This window comes from Mytilus galloprovincialis, chromosome 14 (assembly GCF_965363235.1).
Source record: "Mytilus galloprovincialis chromosome 14, xbMytGall1.hap1.1, whole genome shotgun sequence".
Classification (NCBI taxonomy): Eukaryota; Metazoa; Mollusca; class Bivalvia; order Mytilida; family Mytilidae; genus Mytilus; species Mytilus galloprovincialis.
The window spans coordinates 66,268,391-66,292,969 of record NC_134851.1 but is presented as its reverse complement, the minus strand read 5'-3'; the positions used below and the strand labels follow the sequence as shown (position 1 = coordinate 66,292,969).

Genomic DNA, 24,579 nt, shown 5'->3' with positions numbered 1-24,579 from the left:
AGATGCATGATTTTTTATAAGTTGGTTTTTGCTTCGTACTTTCTGTCAGTTACTGTGAGTACTCTCAGATCTGTACCTAGTGTCTGTTTGTTGTTTGGGTGTACAAGTATCATGCCACGTGCACTCTGTGTTTTTGTTGAATGATCTTCTATTTGTACCCGTATAGTGAGTTAAGCCTTTTTCAACTTACTTTTATTGTTTGATCTTGACGTGATGTAATGTTACAACGCCGTCCCAGGTAAAAAAAAGGGGGGTTGGGTTTTTTTTTTGGGGGGGGGGGGGTGGATCCCGCTTTTATGTTTAATCGAACCCACATGCTGTATGTAAGTGCCCGTTACAGGTAAAGAGTCTTTAATTCAGTTGTTGTCGTTTGTCATGTTTGTTGCCGTGTAAACTGTTTTTTTTTCTCGTTCATATTTTTGTACACTTTTAATTTTGTCACGTTTATTTTGTCATGACTTATACATGTAGTTATTAACTTCTGTGTCATTTGGTCTCTTGTGAAAATCTGTCTCCTTGGCAATCATACAATATCTTCTATATTTTTTTTATAGATGATTAAGGTGGTACCCAACACTTTCACTAAAATAATTTGGCTCGTTTAATTTTCATAAAATTTTGTCAAAGTATTTACTTTGACACTTAAACAAAAGTATAAAAATCAAAAAAAATTTGAACCAACCGTTTTGTCAGAAAAATTATACTGGTTATATAGCAATTTGGCAAACACCAATTTTGATCATTGAGAAGCTTCATATTCCTTTTACAACATAACGTAATTAAAACGTAGAGCTTACTTTACAGAGTTATCTCCATGTAGTGTTAGGTACCATCTTAACTGAATGGGAGTAAGACTTAGTCGGCAGGTGGGGAAAAGGGGGTCATCTTTTCATTCTTAAGTTTAATATAATTGTTTATGTCATTTTTCTCTATTCTTAATTTTTGCATATTTTTTTTTTATATTCTTTTTTTTTTTTTATTTGAGAACACCGGGCCATAATTCTCTTTTTTTATCCATTATTTTTTTGTTATGCCTTTTTATATTCTCTAAGTTTTACACATCAAGTTATTCTAAATAAAGCCTATTGTAAACCCCATCCGAACCCTCCAAAATAAATGTCAAATAAACACTATTTTAAGAGTGATATTGGCAAGGGTTCTTTTTTGTTAAATGTTAGACGCTATTCATTTTGGTATTTAGGTTTACTAAAGGGGAGTAATTTTGTGAAGTGAAAGTGAAAGTAGAATGTAAACAAACCAATTCATTTTACAAGGTGAGATAACAAGCTATAATTTACTAATGAATCTTGCTTGACAAGGAAAGTAGAAACCTCTAATTGAGAAGGATCGCTGTTGGCATGGCAATTTTCAACTTCTACGGTATAATGATTTTTTTATATGTCTGTCTAGTATTTTTAAATAACGTTTCGCTCTTTATGTCAAAATATAGAACAAGGGAATTACACACCAAAATTTTGCCAAGCAATAAAAGGGACTTATTCAGTGGGTCAGATGAGGTTTAACTGTCAATGACAGTCGCTATTCTATATAAAATGCCAATGTGGGATAGCGATTCCAGAAAGGGGGTGGGGGGTTCATCACAAGTCATGAGTTGATTTTTTTGTCAATCACGATTCACAGATTGAGAAAATAAATTTCCATCATCACGGATCACGAAAGTATAAAAACAAATCTGTAGAAAAACGGGTCACGATAGCGAAAATGCACCGATCACAAAGAACGGAAATAACCCACCAGGCCCTTCACTAATTAGCCCCGTCCTCGTTTCGGTTAATTTTTTTTCAAAACGATATACTTTATATGGTACAGAGGTATTGGAAACACCGACGTCACGAGGGCGTTAGCCTGGAATTAAATGTATTATCTATCATCTATCTTACTTGTATCAAGTAATTACGGTTATTGCAAAGATACATGTATAAATTACAATAATTAGGACATGTAGGAGGGGACTTCTAGTATCTTGACTTTGTGGTACTGAAAAGTTTGTAAAATCAGGGCCGTAACTACCTATGAGGCAAGGGAGGCAACTGCCTCCCCTGAATTTTCTACATTTTTTGAAGTAATAAAATGAAATATAGACAATATGTACACGAAGAACTTGAATTTATATTATAAACAACAAAAGTTTACAGTTTTAACAGTGTTATCATGATACGTGACAGGGGCGGATCCAGCCATTTTAAAAGGGGGGTTCCTAACCCAGGACAAAGAGGGGGGGGTTCCAATCCAATTACATGTCCCCATTCAAATGCATTGATCGTCCAAAAAAAAAAAGGGGGTTCCAACCCCCGGAACCCCCCCCCCCCTTTTCTGGATCCGCGCCTGCGTGATATATCTGTCATTTTCCGGATTTTTGATCGAAAGTGAACCGTTTCAGTCTATTTTTTGTTCGTGTTGTCGTCCGTCTGTTATTCAGTATTCGTACGAGAACACATAAGAAACTTTGCTTTCGACAACTTTGAATAAAACTTAACTATTCACATTTATTTAGGGGCTCCATTAAGCAGAGGAAGTTCCCTTTGTATTGTGAATCTTTTGATATCGGAAATTCGTTACCGGCTGAATCAGCTGTTGGGTCATTTTTTTATAACGTCTCCCTGCCGATCGTACGAGAACTTATGGTCAATGCCTTAGTAGTTAAACACTCCCATTCGTTGAAACAGATCCTTTCTAAACTCAGTATATACTAGTTTTGAAAGTCCCTGGTTGTAGTTATATACATGTCTGTTCAGCTTTCAACCATATTGAAATCACAGTCCAGGTCCTCGACAAAAAAAAATATTTTGCTTATATGTTTTTTTTAACTTACCAGTTTGATTTTCTAACAAAAAATATCTTTAAATACAGATAACAATTGTTTGCATAAAAATTGCTTCTAGGGTCCAGCAATACTGATGTTTCTTTAAGTAAGGAAATCGAAGGAAAACGGGTGATTTTTAGCCATATTGAGAACAAAATCTGCGGTCACAATTTATTTAATGTTAATAATTATAGGTCAAAGTACGGCCTGCAAGACGGAGCCTTGGCTCACCCCGAACAGCAATCTCAGTTTGTTTTTGCATAAAAATTGTTTCCAGGTTCAAGCAATACTGATGTTTCTTAAAGTAAGTAAATCGAAGGAAAACGGGTAATTTTTAGCCATTTAACTGCGAGAAAAAAAATCGGCGGGGCTGCGCTCCCAATCCCCTCTCTTTGGGGCCTCAATCGGTGGCCCCCAAACTCCTGCCTCTTCTGAATTCGAACCCTAGTTACGGCCCTGAAAATATAGACTAAACAATAACATTTAGATTATTGACATTATATTTAACAGATAGAAATATTGATTAATTGTTTTATACGTTATCTTTTGAAGATCTGAGATAACGTTCAAGTTGGAGATTTGTTTTGTTTGCATTTTTTACGACTTTTAAGAACTAACCGTGCCTACCTAGAAAAAAAAAACATCTTTTATTTTCATGATTCATGTGGAAGTTTTTTTTAGTCACTCAGATAGGCATCAATTAAGACTAAAATACATCATCTATTACTCTTTGCCGAAAAAAATGCTTTCGATCCTTCATGTCCTTCCTGCCCACATCTCTCTACCTTTGGGTAGGGTTTTAGCCACCAAACTATTTTTAGGCGTGGCCTTGGTATAAAGTGTTTCTCAATTATTACAATTTGAGATGATTTAAAGATTCTCTGATTATCATGATTATTGGGAAAAATATTAATAGTCAACAAGGCGAATTATAAACTTTGTCGTTGTCAAGACAAACTTTTGTCAAGCGTAATTTACTATAACTATAATACCACATCTTCTTTTTTTTTAAATATAAGGACGGAATTAAGATACATGAACTATCACGATAAACCGATTATCGGTGTTTATATGTATAGATATCAATGTGCATAAAACCGATCATCTATGATACACTTTGCTTACTATCTTTTCTGTATACATTCAATGACTGTTGGAAATATTATGTTAAATTAATAATCTACACAATAAATTTTGCGGTACGTTCTGTTGGAAATATTACGCTAACTTAAGTAACGGAAGTTCATTTGTTGCAATGGTTGTGTTTTTGTTGAATTTTAGGATAGTTTATTATGACGAAAAGAATGGTATCTATAGCAACAGACATAACCTCTAGATTGACTTTAAACGATGGAGTATGTATGCCAATGTTTGGTCTTGGTATGTATGAAGCATCGTCTTGGAGCGGAGGAGTGGCAGAAAAAGCAGTCCAGTACGCTCTATCGAAAGGATATCAACTAATAGATACGGCTGAATTTTATGGGTTGGTACATGTACATGTCTATAATTATTATGGATTGGTGATTTCCTTGATATTTGCCACCACCCAACAACAAATGGAAGTTTTTGACGACCTTGACTGGCAATACAGCCCTGGCACGGTCGATAGGCACCACCCATTTATCTTTTGTTGGCGATACATTTGTTTTTGTATTAGCATGACTATATTTATCATTAGATGGACACATTTAACATGGATATTCTTAAGACAGCAACCCATTATATTAAATATCTTTTAAGCTTCGGATTTACAGGGGGTGGATACAGGGGCCACGAAAAATGAGGGCTTATCACTTAAAGTTGCCATCATTAAAAAAATCGACATCCTGAATTATTTTAGAGGTCTGAAAGGGGTTCATATATTAAGCAATATTAATTGGCGAAATGTACAGAATAACGGAAAAAAATAAAGAAAGAAAAATGAAAAAATGAAAAGAAAAATGGGTAGCTGGAATAAAAAGGATATATTAATGGACAAAATAGTTAAAAATAATTCTTTCGAAAATAAGACAAATAGATGAGAGGCTTTTAATCAAGATCCTTTTTTTTACAAAATCATGTGCGGTACATACGGGTTTTAATTTGAATTTATTGCATTTTAGAAATGAAGCCGATGTCGGTATGGGTATAAAGAAATCCGGATTTGATCGAAAAGACGTATTCGTTGTCACCAAGTTATGGGATAATGGATACAGTCGGTGTAAGAAAATATTTAACCGCAGCTTGAAAATGTAAGATATTCTTTATTCAACATTTTATATTATTTTTTTTTGGTTTTGGAAGCCGCTATTCAAGTGAGAAACACAAATCTATTATATATATTATATATACCTATCATCATTTATACATCGAATAAAAGATCGATCTGGGTCATATGTCAATGAAACAGTAATCTTGTTAAACAAGCCAGACAAGCCAAACAAAACGGGACCAATTTAATCTTTAACAAAAGACAGGTGTCATACTTTACAGGGGCATAGAGCAAACTTGTCTAGCTCTAAATCGCCCATATGTTTTGCGTCGTTTACGCACTTTAACAGTATCTTTCCTTATCCAAATTTTATGAAATTCAAACATAATGATAAGAATCACAACACGCAGACAGACTTTGAATTTTGGCAGTGAATTATTTAACGTTCTAGAGGCATGTACCTATTTTATATTTGAATAATACAAAGCTTGTGCACGGGTATTCGTGTCCTCAGATTTTTTCTTTAGGAATCCGCGCAAGATCAGGACTAAAAAAATCGGATTGAACAAGGGTGGATCGCGCGCCAGAGTTTCAAGTTATAATATATGAATGCATCATAAAGGCAACCTACAAATTCATACTGGACATACGGTACATGTAAAGTCCCACAGGGAGTTCAATGAAAAAAATATGTTTGGTAAAGATCATTGTAGTTTTAACTTTCCCTACGTGAATCTTAAATAATCAAACACTATAGAATATGTGACTGTCTATGCCTCTGTAATTATACTTCCACATAGCCAAACAAACTCCAAAGTAAGTTTTGCACCTATCCACAATTTACAGATGGCTTTTCATGGACATAAATGTGTATTTTTTCATAAGTTTTGTTAACACATTATTTATAGATTACATGACATAGTAGCTTTGTAAAAAGCAGTTTAACATGTAGTGATGTAAACAATTATTCTTTTATAATTGCCAGTAGTTTGCATAGCTAACACACAGAAACATGCGTCAACTGTAAAAATAAAATAATTTTGCTACTCATCTAACTAATGCATTTTGAAATGAGCTACATGTTATAATTAGAATGTTGCAAACACGTTTATGCACTTTAATAAAAAGTTTATAATCTTTAAATGAAAAAAAATGTAAAGCCATTGGAACATCTTTTAACCTTAGACACTAGAATAATCATGCGAATGTTTTAAGAATAAAACATCCAAATGAACAAAAAGAAATTTAATATGCTAATTAAATGTACATGCTTGCTTTTTTACCGCTTTTAATGATATGCTGTTAAACACAGTAATCATACCATATCTTCTTTTTATATCAGTCTCTAAATGTTTGTATTTGTACGTGACTGTATCTAAGTACCTTTTGATGTTGTCCCTAAGGCCTAACTCGATGGGAAAAAACCGAAAAAAAGACCAAAAGACAGAAGACACAAAACACAAAATATAAAACTGAAGATTGAGTCACACGAACCCATCAAAACAGCTATTAAAAGTGATGTCTTTGTCTCAGTTAACCTAGATAATGCAAAATGTTTTAATTATAAATATTTGACGAAGACATTTTGTTAAAAAAGCAATTCAAACCATTAATGCATTAGTAATCAATGTCAGTATTCTTTCATGTTTTTGCTAAAAAAAGTTTTGAACGTATTTAAGATAAACGCGGAAGTAAACGTTCCACATATTTTTAGGGGTTATTTACGTCCATTTTACCTAGATCTAAATCCTAAATATCCTGTTTTATTTTAAAGGTTAGATTTACAGTACGTAGATCTGTATTTGATACATTCACCAAGCAGTGGTCAAGTTGTGGAAACATACAAAGCTATGCTAGAGTTGAAACAGAAAGGTCTGGTCAGGTAATGGATGTCATAGATATAGGAAGATGTGATATTTTAAAAAGTTTATTATTACATCATGAGGCAGGAAAAATGAAGATACTGAATAAGAATAGACGAAAAACGAGACAGGAATTCGTGGAATCGTCAGTTCCACGTAAAGGATAGGAAAATCATACGAGCAACCAGCTTTTTCATATTTTTCTATATAGTTTTGTAAGACCAATAGGTAGGTTCAGCAAAGAGGATCAACTAGGACTAAGGATATGAATGTCGACTGCTACCAGACAATTATTATTCATGGGGTACAAGTTTGTGCTGACATTGTACGTCGAATCACAAATAATATAGGCGTGTATGCATTTTTTATAACAACGAAATCAAATACACACGAAAATACGTTTTTTTCTTTCTTTCTAATCGATCATATAAAAGAATAAAGTGTATATATCTCGTAGATAGTACCCCTTTAATGTACGTACAATGTTCGATATCACACAACACACAATGCTTGTACCACCTGTTTTGTCCTACTGAGGAGTTGTTCTCCATTGAGCTCAAAAGTAATAAAACTGCACACAATGTCGGCAATTTGAATATGGTTTTTGTATGCCTGTTTATCTTTTGATTTACAGATCAGTAGGTGTTTCTAATTTTGGGGTTCAACATTTGGAGGGTTTAGAATCTGCTGGGCTTCCAACACCATCAGTGAACCAGATTGAACTGCATCCATGGCAACAGAAATCGGAAATAGTGAAATACTGTCGAGAGAAGGGAATTACCGTAATGGGATATTCTCCTTTGGTTAAAGGACAACGATTTGATGATCCTACACTTGTGAAAATTGCTAACAAGTACGTATGGTTTGTTCTTATATTGTTATTTATTTATGTTCCGGACCATATGAGTATTTGGACCATACGCGTATGGTCATGACCATATTCGTATACTCATATGGTCCGACCATACGCGTATGCTCATATGGTCGGACCATATGAGTATAATACTCGTTTGGTTCTAAACGGGCCGGACCATATGAGTATTTAGACCATTTAAATATTTTTTTTCAAATTACATTATAAACGTTTGAATTTAATACAAAAACTTTATCTAAAAAACAATGATGGTTGCATGTAGAATTGGGATGACATTTACTAACACACGGTATCATGGCTTTTTTTTGCTTTTGTGAGTTTTGGTAGGGAAAAGCTAGTCTTTTTGCAGCTGTGTACAGTGATACGTCTTTGTCCATTCTGATCTCTACGGTGTTTTTGAGAAGCTCTTACTAGATCTCAAATATCACAAAATGACTGCAATACACCATATTCACAAGACATTTAAAATAAATTATGTTACTTTCCAGTAACGTCTTGTGTAACAGTTCATTAAGGTTCCGCTAAAGTCAAAATTAACTTATTTTTCAAACCAAAATTCCGACTGATTTAAGAACTATATACCCATATTATATACATCAAAATTTGCGGAATTTAGTGGTGAATCACTTATTCATAAAACTTAAGCCAAAAAATGATTGTGTAGTAAGAACTTTGCAACTTTATCCATCATTGTTTTAAAAAAATCTGGACATTAACTGAGTTCTTTATTTCCCCTAAAAATGAAGCATTAGTATCCTTAAATCATTATCTAGGGCAAGCTAAGGCTTAATATTAAAAATAATGTATAATTAAATGGGTATAAATCTATAAAGCATGATAGGCAAATTCAAAATTAGAAGCCATTTTTTCCATGTGGGAACTACTTTCATAAAAAGTATGGAGGACCACACCTGTAAAGATATTGGACATAAACATACCATTTTCAACATACAGATAGCATGGCATTAAAATTAAAACAAATTCATTGCTAAAAATATTTATTATAATAAATTTCACTAAATTCAATAACAGGATGTAAAAATATATCATATATATCACAAGTAAAAAAAGGGGGGATTGACTAGCCATAAGGTAAATATTATGTTAGATTAAATACATCTATTCTGTGGTTCTCTCTTTTTTTCTTAAATAAAAAATTGAACATTGAGTTTTGGTCTCTACTTTTTCAGTTTCCTCTCCTGAATAAATAGAAGAATTAAAAAAAAAACATTACTATCTTTTCCTTCAATGAGTAAGAGCAAAACATAAATTAATTTTTTCAAATTACTTTTCAGTTTTCAGACTGATTTAAATTTTGTTTGCAAGGCTATATAGAAATATACCTATATATTTTTTGGAATCCTGGTTATCAAAACAGAAAGGAAAAAATATACATGATGAATGACATACAGATACAAGATTGTAATGAGAAGAAAAATTCAATCCAAGTAATATATAAAGTAAAAGCAGAAAAAATGCAATCTAATTCACAGTAATTCAGTATTATATTTTCATCATGCTCTGAATTTAAAAAAAAACAAAAGTATCAAATCAATAACTTTACTTTCTTTCTCTTTCTCTAGAACCATTCTGAAAGTTTATATTTGAGTTTATAAAGTCAGCAGGTTTTAAAATTTGGACAATGAAAAAGAATGCATAAGGGCTATTCCAGAAAAAAAAGTATGGGGGGGTTGGAAGGCACATTGTATATAATACATAGGTGATGGGTATCAGAGCAACTTTTCTCACTATAATGCACTTTAATTCTCAATTACAATTGTCTGGGTGGCGGGTGCTGACAAAAACTGCCTTCCAACTCCCCCATACATTTTTTTCTGGAATAGCCCTAAGTATAATGTCAAAGTAATGTTGCATTTCTTTTGATGGTCAAAGTATAGAAAAAACTTGGCATACATGTACTACTTATGAATTCAAATGGAGCAGTATCAAATGAAATCAATCATACACATGTTTGAGTACAAAGGACCATGAAGTGAAATAAGAATTGAAAAGTTGTGACTTTGAATATCAACCAACCATTATACAGCACACGTTGATGACTAATACTTCATATAGCTTAGGTTGTTTACAAGGTAATAGAAAACTCAATATATACACAGTTTTTAGTGTTCACAATATTCAAAAATTTGCTGTAATTATAAAAGTAACAAATCTTAGAATTACACAACTTATATCAGTAATTTTCTGTTTTTCTTCATCTAGATTGATGTGCTGTCTCTTAGACTTTCAGACATGTTTACTGTTCATTTTTCTAGTAAAATATCCTGATCTATAGTAAATCTTTACATGGAATAACCACAATGTTGTTGTCTCTTTTCTATTCTGAGCATGAAAAATTCTCTGAAACAGAAAGTAAAGCAGCTGTAGTGAATAATTTCAGTGTAAAACAGTACTTTCTTATCACAAACAATTTAGCTTATAATTTTTTTAAACATTAGTATCTTTATAAGTACATTTTGTACATGTATTTAAATTTAAAAAGCTGTGATTGGTTTACTTATATATATGGTATGGGCAATATGTAATATTTTTTAAATAAAAAACCAACAAAGTACATGTATAATAATAACAATACCAAAAAATGTATATGTTTGTTTTACTTAAATACGTTTTTCTGATTGGCTTACTGCACATCATTGGTATTCCTTAAGCAATTGCATTACTCTATAAAACTTTTCATTCATGATAACACGAGGTCCCACAAAAAGTGCACAGGTGAATTAAAAAAATGATAAAAATGTGTTTTCATGATTCTAGGTAAAAAAATGTAGCTATAAGTATTGAATGCTTCTTTTTGTAACTTCATAGGTTTGTTAAAGCGTTGACCATGTGCACATTTTTAGAATGAAGCGTGGAACTTCCGTGCTTCATACAAAATGTACTTCGGTCAACACTTCTACACCCTAATGAAGTTACAAAAAGAAGAATTCAATTCTTAAATAAAGCATCTTAGCTTGTTTGCAAGGAAAATAAAAAACTGTTCCAATTATTCAAGAGACATTTGATTTTGTTTAGCAAGCATCAAGAATCTAACAGCTTGTACAAAAAGACTCCTTTATATTCAAAAGAGAACTTTCATGTATAAACTTACATCTTTGAACCCTAATCCATTCATCAAATCAATGAGCAACTACACTGTATCAACTGCTCATTAAAGTATATATTGTTATAACATTAACATGTTATGAATTTTAAGAGGAAAAAAGAAAGAAGTAATTATTATCAAACTGCGAACAATAATCCAAATGAGGTACATGTATAATTGTCCCAAAGCGATATAGATTTTATATAAAATTAGCAGTGCAAAACAATATCAGCTGAAGTGAAGAGATGTATTGAAATGTCCATAATTTTGGTTGATTTGTTACTACATTTCTTCATCATGTTTATTAGAAAGTTTTCAAGAAACTTCTCTGGTTTAGTTTGTAAAAAACATGTTTTTATAATTTTATAATTTATAAAAGAACTATCTCTAGATGGTTTTTTTTTCAAATATTTTCACTTTTGAATCAAAAATATCTACTTATACATATAGCTACTGTGGTCATATGGTTACATGCATATATCCAAAATAAACAATTTTATTATTTTTTTACCCATACCTGCTTTGTAGACAAATTCTTTATATTCTATAACTAATACTGTAAACACAAATAATACACCAAAACATCACTTAGCAGCAACAATTAGCCTCAATTGCTAATAAATATGTCAACCATTTACTCTAACAACTCATTTGAGACACAAGGTATAAAGTAGGGTATTACCTGAAAAGAAAAAGGTGTATATACAATGAAAAACAATGTATGGCAGTTCATACCTGTAGTAAAGAAGGCATGTTCTTTATTAAACATTGTAAATTTGGTATGTGAAATAACTTTAGCACATGCTTCAAGTGAAAAATCAGACATGGCTGGGAATTTTCATGATATATACTACAACTGTACATTCTGTACTAGTATTAAAAAATACAACTGGCACCATAATTTGTTTTGCTCTATCTGTACATGTAACTTGGTTTTGACAGACTTTCACCGAAAGAGTAATACATGTAAATCAGACCTATTTAACTTAATGGTATGTCAGGGTTATCAGCTGTTCATAATTAATCTAATAAAGGTACTCAATCATGTCAATATTTTACAGTTAATCATCTACATGTATATGGCTTTGTTAATATTAAATTTATTGTTCTTCACAACTGGTCCTGTCTTCAGGACCTGAACTTTTAATAGATTTATCAGCTGAGCAAAATGAAGCAGGACAAGCTCAATCTTCTGGAGGACCAGATGTCACCCCTGGTTTTTATAGTTTGTATTGACCAAGCTTTAGTTTTGAGTGCTAATTTTTCAATCTGTTTCTAGTTTGTGCTTGTATCTTCTTACTCCCCCTTGCCATCCTTTTGAGACTGTTACTTTAAGACTTATGACACTGTTCTGTTACATATACATTTGTTTGTATGTTGTATCTTTGGATTTTACTTACAGGCATACATATGTGTGCTTATTCCACTGAATCTATTTTGAAATGAACAATTGATATTTTATCTTGTGTTTTCTATGTTGTGATGTTACATGTATGCTATTGTTTCAGAAAAAGGGAGAAGGTTTGGATCCATTAAAAGGTTTAATCCTGCTGCAAATGTTTGCACCTATCCTAAGTCAGGACTCTGATGTACAGTAGATGTCGTTTGTTTATGTAATATATACATGTTTCTCATTTCTCGTTTTTTTTTTAATATAAATTAGACCATTGGTTTTCCTGTTTGAATGGTTTTACACTAGTAATTTTGGGGCCCTTTATAGCTTGTTGTTCCGTGTGAGCCAAGGCTCCATGTTGAAGGCCGTACATTGACCTATAATGGTTTACTTTTTTTTTTTTGGTTGTTATTTGGATGGAGAGTTGTCTCATTGGCACTCACACCACATCTTCCTATATCTATGAATATTCTTAAAAAGGAAATTCTGTTTTATCATGACTAAAAATATGTGCAAATGTAGCTCTTTGTCATGTCGACCAGATGTAGCTACTCCATGTACTTACAATTTTGTAATTACCTTTAATTTTAACTGTAATCTTTTGTAATGAGAATCAATTTAGTTATTTACACATGTCTTTTTGCTGGCTCTTTTGCTGGTTTTTCTAGACGACTGCTGTTTAGCTTTAGATACAGATGATACAAACTGAAAAATCAATGATCAAAATTAACTCAACAAAAAGTTGAAAAACAGTATAAAATAAGAGTAACAATTCAGTGAACTTTATTATTGTCATGATCATGATAATGACTAGGTTATTCATGGTCAATAACTCTCTATATGTGTAGTTGTTAGTATTAGAAGTATGACAGTCAGACTACATGTGACATATGTATATATAAAATTTCTTAGACTGAGAGCTACATTTTCAGGATTCTTCAATGGTAATATTCATATACCATGACGTATACAGGAAAATGACTACATCAGCTGTACATGTATCTTTATAGTTAACTGCATAGTTAACTTACCTATGAGTCTGCATTTACAAAAATAATTTATTAATGTGGAAACTAAATTATAAATATCAAAACTTGTCCCTATATGTATATAAATTACAATGTATGTCTATATAAAATTTTCTACATTTTTACTTTTCTGAAACAGTATTTACCATGTTGACATTGGACTATTAGCTAACAACATGAACAATGCAGATTAACCTTCCATGTAATACATGTATATGCTTTACTTTGAAAAATCCACAAATGTTGAATTTGAAAATGTGTATTGTGTTTAATTTCAATTCCCAATCTATACAACGGCCTGGAAAAAGCAGTGACAGCTTTGCTCAATGTTGAAAGCTGTATGGTGACCTTTTATCAAATAAATTGATAATTCTGTGTCATATGGTTTCTGATGAAGAATGGTCACGCTATCAATCATACCACATCTTCTTAATTTATCTGTTCTAAATATACATTTTAATGCTACTTTATCTCTGGAACTTACCCAAACTCCCGGTTCTCTAATGCCAGGGCTCTTCCCTTCTCTAGGGCAAGCAAGTTCTGGTAGAATAGCAGAATGGTAGAAGGCGGTTAATTTTGGTAACATAACATTGTTCCATAAATTGAGGTCACGTTGGATTCTCTGAATAAATAACTGATAGGGATTTATTGTGCGTACAACAAAGTCTAGCCAGTGAAAATTTCCAACATTTAACAATCCTTGACACTGATAATAATAGTCATGATTTTGTTTCAGAAATAATTTATCTTGGCGTATCTCTAAACAAAAGTTTTTATTTGCCGCAGCTTGAAATAAATTTATAGGTTTTGAGTGGACAAGATTTTTCACTTCCAATAATCCCTTTTCACCATTACCAACAATAACAATGCCATCAGGGCTACCAGCAAGAGAGACTTATGTTCATTATTGATAATTAGACCACTTGATTCTACCGTTAAAATAACATTTTCTTCCGCTTTCTTCAGTCTATATTCCTCGATAGTACTACGTTCGTGCAGAAGTCCATTTTTTGTGTGAAATGTTCCTCTAAACTTTGAGTACAACAGGTTTTTAACTAAATTCTTTACCAATATAGATGGTCTTCTTCGAATGATTTTTCCAAAATTTGAACATGTTATGCGTTTTTTCCTTTCAGAATGCCAGTTATCAGATTGAGATTGTTTAATTGTTGCAGTTGCTATTTCTTTGATTTTAATTTCAGAAATATTAATGTGTTTTTCAAGAAAGTCACTTTGCAGTACAGCTAGATCTGTAACAGGAATATCCTCTGTTACATCAATAGCCTCTGGTCCATAAGATCTTCTAGCCTTTTTGGAACAACTAATCGTTAATGATCTCATCTTTCTCTTCCAACGCTTTTGGTGTGTATCGTATTTAGCCTTATATCTAGTGCTGTTGGCTAGCCTTATATTACTACGCTCAAAATGTCGTGTGAAAAAAAATCCTGGTTGGGTAGCTGTTGTTTTTTGCCATACTTTAGGAGACCACTCTGGTCCAAAGTTCATTCGCAATCCTCCACCAAAGCACCTCCCATGCCATGAACCTCTATTGCATAAGTTATATAACTTTCCGCCGTCAAATTTACACCGTATGTGCATCCAAGATTCTGCCAGATTGGTTGTGTTGTTACCCAACAATCGATCAGCCTTTTCACTAATTCGAGACAACAAAGTGCAGACATCTTGGATAATGTACTGTTCAACATCACTGTAATTTATGTGAGTACCTTTACGTGTCTCCTCTTGTGCCTCAATGGATGTTCCCTCAGTCCACAGTTTTACTTGGTCTTCAAATATATCTGAACTTTCATCTGGATCTTGCAGAGAAGTCAGTATACTGTCATCTAAGGTTGTGCTGGATGATAACTTTGCTTTGCAAAAATCTGAACAATTACTGTGTTTTCCAAACACATGGTGGACTGAATTTATTATATCATGACGAAGATTTCTTACTGCTTCAGTTTTTTCTACACCCTTTTCTTTCACCTCCTTTGCTCTCATTCTGATTGCGCATCTTACAGCACTAACTAACCTACAATACATAATATGGCAGGATTAATATTAGTGGAAACAATGTATTTGATCTGTAAATTAGAATTTCCCAATGAATAATGTACTGATGACACATTTAATATATCATAAATTTAATTATAATGAGCTGGTATCCATATGGTATAAAAAAAATAATCATGCAAGCACCCATATTCAACCCATATTGAACGACAAAATTATTTCATTTACTTAAATTACTCTTACTTATGGATTTTGACATACTATGAATGACAACATTATTTCATTCAATAAAATAGTTTTAATTTCTGTTGAGTCTGTTTTTTATTTTATACATTTGACGTGATACTGTACGTATGTATCCCGTCATACTTTGAACCACACCTTATTTATTTATTATTATTACATTTACTGTTGAGTCTGTTGTTTGTTATATCAACTTTACGTGACTATGCATGTATGTATACCTTCATACTTTGAACGACAAAATTATTTTTATGTCTACCTGTAGGAATTTCAAACGCGCAATTTTACACCAGCAATGAAAACCTTCTTTCCTTTACGGGTAGACTTTTTATATACATAAATTAATTGGTACAAGAAAAGCAAAATGAGTATGTTAAATTTGATGTATGCCTTTTTGTGATTCTTCGTTACATTTGTTGTTTGTATAGTGATATTAAGATGATAACACAATATTGACTGCTGTACCCCTATTTTTGACATTTTTACTCTTTGAGTATGTTTGTTTTGTTCATACATCATTGACAATGTAATGGAATTTGATGCGACTGTCAAACAAGTGAGAGGTTTAGCTAGCTATAAAACCAGGTTCAATCCACCATTTTTTACATTAGAAAATGCCTGTACCAAGTCAGGAATATGACAGTTGTTATCCATTCGTTTGATGTGTTTGGACTTTTGATTTTGCCTTTTGATTTTGGATTTTCCTTTTTGAATTTTCCTCGGAGTTCGGTATTTTTGTGTTTTTACTTTTTATTCAAACAACTTCATTGATGGTTCCTTCACGAATCTCTCATTCACTATATATAGATAGCAGTAGAAAGAATATAATGTACTTGTACTTCATTCTGTGAGGTATTATAATAATAAAAGAGAGTGTGTTTTATTATGTTTAAAAGCAATCTTCACAGTATCATGAGTATGGTGTGTGGTTTTATAAATATATTTAAATTAGAATTTGTTAAACAAATCATGCACAAACAAAAAAATACATTCAATTATTTTAAACTAAAGTTATTATCAGGAAACCAATGCGTTTTTCAGATAATGCCGAGGACGAAGATGATTACAATATTAATGATTACTTGGAAAATTGTAATCAACTACAGCTGATTAACGATTACAATTACCCCAAGTATGGACCACACCATACCATCCAAAATAAAAATTTTCTCTTGTATATAAAACAACTCATTAAGATTAAGCATGAAATGTAATTCAGTGCCTAATTCTTGGTGAATGTTATCCTGCTTACTCTCATAAATACATCTATGCATGCAATACTAAATCAGGACTATATATCTCATACACGTACAAATATTGAAGTAATTGCAAGTTCAGACTTTAAACTTGACCCAAGTCAGAAGACCTTAATATTTAGCATGTTTAGCTATATATATATATATATATAGGTTAGTGACCTAATTTCGGGTTAGAAGGTTGCATATATTTTATGTCAGATAAATCAGCATGCATGAGTAAATAATTTTGTGTTAAAGTAACTGAATTTTGTCCTCAGACCTAAAACTAAGCAAATGTGGGAGCTGAGGATTAAGGTAATTTGTAGTAGAATATACTTTAAAAATCTCTCTTCCTCAATCAACAACAACAGCTATAAACATGTGAAGGAATATATTATAGGGTAGGCCACAATCTGTATGTATGTTCCTGTCCCCGGTCAACTGTAATTCTGTTTTTGTTGTTTATTGCTGTGTTACATATTTGCTTTATGTAAGTTCTTTTACATAAATAACTAAGGCAGTTGATTTTTGTATGAATTGATATAAAGTTGTTATTTCAAGGTCTTTACTAAGTACAAATGTAACTTTGTGGTATGGGCATTGCTCATAATTGAAGGTCATACAGTAAACTATAGTTTTTAATTCCTGTGTCATTTGGTCTATTGTGCAGAGTCATAAGTCTCATTGGTCATGTTAGCAATCATACATCTTCTTTTTTATAAGTGTATATCATGTAAATTGAACATTATCAATATAAACTGTGAATTTGTTCATGACCAGAGAGAAAAAAAAATTTTGCTCCCTGTTCATACATTTTTTTACATGTATTCATATGTTTATTTTTTTAATACTAAAGAGCATTTGTAATTTGTTGATATTTCAGTGACTAACCTTATTCTAACATTCTTTGTCAAATTATGTCTTTCCTTGTAAATAGGGTTATCTGCAACCAGTTTCTCCAGATTAGACCTATAACACTTGCAAATGTGATTTGCACATTCTTCTTTGGTGACATATCTACCCCATACTGGAACTTGCTCACGGATGTTTGAAAAAACAGAGGAATCTCCATCTCCTGAAAAATATAATACATTCTAATTATCATTCACCTAATTTGAGCATGTTGAGTATTTAGTGAAAGAATCAAAGCAAAATGTATTACACAAAATATACAATATTGATTAACACTGCATCAGAAAATAGTACTCTGACCTTAGTATTTTTGTTACATGTACCACCAAATTTTTTCTCTCTTCACTTTTATTTTCTATCTAATATATTTTCCTTCAATTATTTGAAATGTCCAAATATTTTCAATATAGGAGCCAAATACATTTTGTTTTATGCTAGTATGACCGTGAGACCATGACATACTGTGCGGATGGGTACATGTATATGTTTTCCTGATAATGGTATTTGTAGAAAATTTTTAATTTCCTTGCCCCAAGGCTAATTCAATGTTGATGATGTTGAAGAGGAAACAAGAATTCTCATGATCAGTAATTGAATAAGTTATCTGCTTTTTTGCAGTAAAGATATTATGAAGAAAGATCTAAAACATGGGAATCCCTGTTTATAGCTTACAAATGTACAAAAAATGTATACAATATATTGTGGTATAACATGTATAATAATAGTATACATATTTTTTATAACAAATTTTTCATACACATAAATAATTCTAGTCACTGTGGTTTGCTTCATATCAATTTCAGTAATTTTTTTTTTATTGTAACAAGACTGTTCAATATGTACATTAATAAGAGAGTTTTATAATCCATCATAAATCAGTTGTACAAATTGAAAGGTGTATTCCTAAACACTCTTTTAATGTGATTGATAAAAAATTGGATACAAAATATATAGTAAAAACATGATAAATTCCTGCCATCAAAAATTGGTTGACAATGTATAAGTCAGATAATTTATATTAAAAATTTTTTTACAGTTGTAATTCATAACACACCTAATAGTCCTTAGGGCGTCAGGATTGACCAAAGAAAGACCTATTTACAAAAAGTCTTTCATTGGATCAATCATGACACCATTTAGTGAGTTATACAAATAGAAATGCCAGTTGTCATGGTTGTTCAAAACCTGGTTAAAAGGTTTTTTATGTTGTTTTTTTTTACTGTTCCTTAGTACAAATATGTAGTACATGTATATATGTATTTATAGATCTTATTTGCACTTGCACTTACCAATAACCCTCATATAACGCAAACCATGTTTGCTTTCAGCCTGTTTAAATCCCTCAATAATAATGTCTGATTCCATCGACTGGCTATCATGATTCCAGTTTTTAAAGCAAGAATGTGGCTTAACAGATTCTTGTCTACTTTCAGCTGAATTGCAGATATAACAATACCTGTTACGCACACCAATATGCAATAGTTTTTTTGTCTCTTTCCCTATTATGATAGCCACACCCCCAAGCGCATTATAACTGTGTTTGTGAGTTCTCTTGGACCATCCTCCATCCATAATCACAGTAATTGATGGTATCTCATTGTGAAAATCACCTTTCTCAATAGCTATTTGGCGCTCTTCTTGACCAGCTTCTAACATACTCTGGTCAAGAATACTACTCCACCACTTTCCTATATCATGTTCAATGGCTGAAAATGTTGGTTGTGAAATACCAGGTGAATTAAGTGTACTCAAAATTTCATTCAAATGGGAAGGACCATTTCCAGTGGCAATACTCCCCCAAACAGCTCTAACATTGACATCATATCTCCTGCTTTCTGGTAGTTTAGGACTTGTTTCAAAATTAAATTTCTTATTGCAACCCTTACACTGCACAGATAAAACACTTGCTAAACCTAGAGATCTAATTTCAGTCTGCAAACTCAAGGGAGATTCACCAATTGAAGCTAATTGTATGGCCTTCAAACACTGACATGCATGCATTGTGATGGAAGTTACATGTGATTGCAAGCATTCTAGATTAACAATACGATATCCATTTTCACTTGTGTCCAACACCTTTCTAATTTTAAGTTTAATAGGTGGCCTAACACTACAACCAGTGTCATCAAAGAGTGTATGTGATATAAAAACAGGCTTCTTATCAATTGTCTTCTTTGAAACAGTTTTCTTAATTCTCTTGACACATAAAGAAATATTTCTAGACTTTGAAGATGTGATACGCTTAACAATCTTGTATTTTGGTCTTCCTGTATATCTATCACTGCGTAACCGCTTATAAATGCCTACAGATTTTCCAAATATTCTCGAAGATTTCTTTTTACTACCCATACTGAAGTTTCACATGTGCATGTATAACTTTAATCAAGTGGAGACAATTCAAATTATCTCCCTTCGATTTTTATATGGATAATATAGAGGATTTCACTTGGGGCCCTCCATATAATTTCGTGTTGGAAACATAGGGTTTTAATTACTATTTTTTAGTAACTGTATACACTAATAACTATTATTTAGGTTGTTTATCATCTCATTTTCGTTGAATAGTAAAAATAATGTAGTTTGGAAAAAAAAAAATTTCAAAACATTACCTCATGGCTGACACGACATATCAGTTAAATTATTTGGTTTTAATCGTCAGATCTTGTAGCGATCTTTGATACAACATAATTTAAGGGTTAGAACCAACTTGATTGACAAGTATGTGTTTGTATTACCTGTAAAAATATGTATTTCTTCTGATAATTGGTCTGTTTACGTCTTCGCGGTCAAAGATCAGCTGAATAACTTAAAACCGGAAATCGTTGCATCGAAAGTTATCGGTAGCAAAAGTAACAAACAAAGATGTTTCATGAACGGAAAATATTCCCCAAAACATTGAAAACTATTTGTTGATTAAAATAAACTGAAAAAAAACAAAAAAACTACCAATGTTCAAGTAAAACAAAAATACGAAAGTGCGCAATAATCTACTTTCACTTTCACTTTCCACCAGCATCAAAAACAGATAACAGTGGTCAGAATAAATCTCAAATATGTCCTCACGCTACCCAAAAAATGCACTTATTAAATGCTGGTCGATGGTTACATATCACATGTGTATTTAACAACAAAGGAAAATAATAATTTCTTATTCGATCTCTCGTATGCAAACGAAATTGTAGCATACCGTGATCTTCCAAAATGGCGTGGTCAACAACAGCGAGACACGAAGGGAAAATCAACACATCTCTTAAAATTCGCATGTTTAGTTAAAAAGAGTTTCCGCTTGCCCTCAATAGAAAACTTGAGAAACACCATATGCGTATTATATAATGTAAAGTCATTCTGGTAAAGGTGTGCATTTTTTGGAAATTTTACATTTTATTTTCAAATAAAATCGAAGCTAACACTACTTCTATAAGTAGCCACAATTCATAAACACGACAGACAGAAAGTCTGTTTAAACTTTTGAAAGTATGAAAAATTTCTAGGTCATATTCCTCATACTTAAGGAATGATTGCTTGGTGTTTGTCCCTCTATTTTTTACTGAAATTTGACTTAAGCGGAACCTTAAGCAATTTTTTGAATTTAATTATTTAAGTCGACATATTGCAATTGACCCGTAATAACAAATCGGCATTTGTCATCGGTAATGACCATCGGTATAAAATGTAATTTTGGCAAGTAACTAAAATACACTTTGTGAAACTTCCAATTTTTATTTAGCTAATCTTTTTATCATAATATTATAATCAAATTACCTATATGATAGCGTCTTTTTAATGAGCGGTCATACCATATGTAGAGTTTAGAAGTATTACAAGTCAGCTGTAACAGAATGTTAATTACCCCGACCATATGAGTATATACCCATATGGTCATGACCATACGCGTATGGTCCAAATACTCATATGGTCCGGAACATTTACATTACACATCATTCGTTCAAGAGCAAACATTTTAACAGATGTTTTAGCATGCCACTTCAAAATAAGTTGTCCTTACTGTCCATTTTTTTTAATTTACTTTACCACAGCTATGATATTTAAATCTTCCAAGAGGTTGATGCTAATGTTTGATAAATGATTTTTTTAAGAGGTTGATGCAACAGCTTTATACATGAATCTTTGAAGATGTTGATTGCCAAAGACGACCAATTCATTCATAATTTTTTAGAGAACGCGAAGATTGCGAGTTTGAATTTGCCTTGCAAGCAATAAGTGTGCCACAAAGTACACATTCTTGCAGTATATGTTGAAAAAAAGATTAAACGGAATCGACTAGTATTTTCATGCAACCTTTAGCTAGTATAAAAATGATTACGCTGTGTGAACGGTATTTTAAGAAAATACCGAGAGCACTATGATCGTGAGAAAAAAATACGTAGACTCTACTCGAGAATGTAAGTAAGGACTGACGGTAGTTTACAGATGTTCCAAGTTTCAATCTTAGACTTCATACAGAATACCAGTCAAAAACATCAATGTGAGGCAATGCATCAACTTAAAGTTCAACATAATTGGCTCACCAGTTCCTAGTTCACTAGTTGTACACGTTGTTTGCTCATGACAACTAAAATAGTGAGATTTGTATAAGGTTTATAGCGAATCGTTGAGTTTCTTTCCTGTGTTGTGTTTTCTATACTGTTGTTAGTCTTAAGGTGGTACCTAACACTACAGGGAGATAACTCTATAAAATCAGCCAAACGTTTTAATAACGTTGTGTTGTAAAGGGAATATTAAGCTTCTCAATGATCAAAATTGGTGTTTGTCAATCTAATATATTACCAGTGTAATTTTTCTGATAAAATGGTTGGTTCAAAATTTTTGAAATTTATACATTTTGGTTAAAGGGTCAAAGTAAATACTTTATCAAAATTTTATGAAAATTAAACCAGCCAAATTAATTTTAGTGAAAGTGTTGGGTACCACCTTAAACAAATATTTTGTTTGTTTTGTTTTAATTATGAGTTTAAATATCTCTTTGGTATCTTCCGTCTCTCTCTCTTTTTATAAAGAAAGGAAAAATGATAAAGTAATCTCATGTTTTATAGGTACAACAAGTCAACAGCACAAATCCTTATTAGATGGAGTATACAACATGGGTTTATTACCATACCAAAATCTGGAAAACCAAATCGAATAGATGAGAACATGAAAGTATTTGATTGGTCTATAGCGGATGACGATATGGCCGTATTAGTAAGTTAATGGGTTAAAAAATTGAAATTAAATTACGGAAAACAAATTTCTTGCTGAAACAGAAGCACGGAGCTGGTTGCGGGGTTTCTAGCTGTGTTGAAGTCCCATTGGTGGCCTTGGGCTGTTTTCTGCTCTCTGATGGGGTCTTGTCTCTTTGACCCATTCCCCGGTTTCATTCTCAAAGTTATATTCTTGAACAAGATCTATGAAAGGAGTGTAAAACGGAAAGTACTTATGATCTTGATTATAGCATGGCATAATTCTATAAAACATCTGAGAATATATATAAAGCCGATCTTGCGTATCATAGTTATCGGGATATTAAGAAAGAGATCAACATTAAATAATGCCTCATGCTATTTGGAATCTTGATAGTCTGTGTTTTTTTCTTAACAATGACTTTCATATTAAATCTCCGGAATATCGACAACATATAACAACTACTAATAAGTCAAGGACCCTCAGAGGTGACCTGGTAATAGAAATATTGTTACTTTTCTTCGTCTTTCGATTGTCAGTAAAACCCCTGCTAAAGTGTAATTTCCGTTAGACTGTGCGGAATGTACAAGTCCGCAGCCACTTCGAGTCAGGATAGGACATTTTAATCCGATTGCCTCGTGTATAAAGATTTTCATACCAAACGTCCCCAAACGCACGAATGATGTTCACTAAAGCCAAAGTTTTTGGCGGAAATGCATCGAACTCAAAAGTTGTTTATTGTTTAAATCCGAAGCATGCCATATTATTAACAATTTTATTTATTTGATTACAATTTATTTTACAGGAGAGTTTTCCTGACAAGTCATGTACCTGGAATCCTTGTAAAATGCCTTGGACTGGCTAAAAAGATGATCTTATTAAACTGATATTGTTTGAAATATAGTTTTTATATGTAAATTTCATGAATTAAGAGTTAATAAACTACTAGTCACTAGTTTCGTCATTTGTAAGAAACTATTCTATAATGTGTTTGACAATTAAGGATAACTTAAATGGTTGCTTAATTTTTAAGAATTTGTATATGGTTGCATAGAATTGGTCAACGAATAACATTACAAAGTTCTTTTCATATTAATGCCCGCGTCACACTGTCCCGATTTTTACGCCGATGGCAACACGATTATGGAAATTTTCAAAATCGGGACTGATCGTATCCAGATCGGGCTATTCGTAGTGCCATCTTTTACCATCGTAGAACCATCGGCCACTTTTTCTAGCCTTCGGGGACAACTTCGGGAAGGGTTCTAAATTTTTTAACATGTTAAAAAATCCCCGAAGGTGCGTCCGATGTTGAGGGTTCGTATTCAGTTCGTATCACCATCTTCACCTTCGTAATGTCACCGGGAATGCATCTTTGAACATCGTATTGCATTCGTGTTTCCATCGTTTCCATCGGGCAGTTTTGACATTACGATGTCTACACGAATGAATCACGAAGCTACCCGAAGGTCTTACGATGGCAACACAACTTCGTGAAGACCTCATAAACCCGTCATGTTGCCATCGAATAAAAGTACGAAGGCGACAAGATGGAACTACGACGGCAATAAATCCAGCTAAATGTAAGTTAATTTTCGCGCTAAAATAATATATGCACTGGTCAGTCTAATACGACAGTTAAGAAAGACGTTCACAAAACATGGAGCTCATATCATATGATTCTATGAGAACAAGAAAGGCGATAGCGTTGTTT

At 32.4% G+C, this 24,579-nt stretch overlaps 1 protein-coding gene and 1 pseudogene across 2 annotated transcripts; one reads left to right on the top strand and one right to left on the bottom strand.

The window, feature by feature from the left end:
- The first annotated feature begins 1,213 nt into the window (after positions 1 to 1,213).
- Positions 1,214 to 23,821, top strand: LOC143058312 (putative oxidoreductase YtbE). 2 transcript variants are annotated; one of them, XM_076231792.1, is made up of 7 exons: positions 1,214 to 1,274; positions 4,106 to 4,307; positions 4,927 to 5,055; positions 6,790 to 6,897; positions 7,512 to 7,730; positions 22,739 to 22,886; positions 23,671 to 23,821. In XM_076231792.1, exons 2-7 carry the CDS (start codon positions 4,117 to 4,119, stop codon positions 23,728 to 23,730), a joined length of 855 nt encoding a protein of 284 aa, XP_076087907.1. In that variant the 5' UTR covers positions 1,214 to 1,274; positions 4,106 to 4,116; the 3' UTR covers positions 23,731 to 23,821. The 2 variants fall into 2 exon arrangements, with proteins under 2 accessions (XP_076087907.1, XP_076087906.1); XM_076231791.1 differs by having other exon boundaries at positions 1,242 to 1,380.
- On the bottom strand, positions 8,528 to 20,407 carry LOC143058318 (uncharacterized; annotated as a pseudogene).
- Positions 23,822 to 24,579: the final 758 nt, after the last annotated feature.

Bases quoted from the DNA above. Each gene is read 5' to 3' on its own strand.
- LOC143058312 (XM_076231792.1), top strand. From the start codon at position 4,117: ATGACGAAAAGAATGGTATCTATAGCAACAGACATAACCTCTAGATTG. The intron at 5,056-6,789 runs GTAAGATATTCT...TTTATTTTAAAG, and splicing joins TTTAACCGCAGCTTGAAAAT to GTTAGATTTACAGTACGTAG. The intron at 22,887-23,670 runs GTAAGTTAATGG...TTTATTTTACAG, and splicing joins ATGACGATATGGCCGTATTA to GAGAGTTTTCCTGACAAGTC.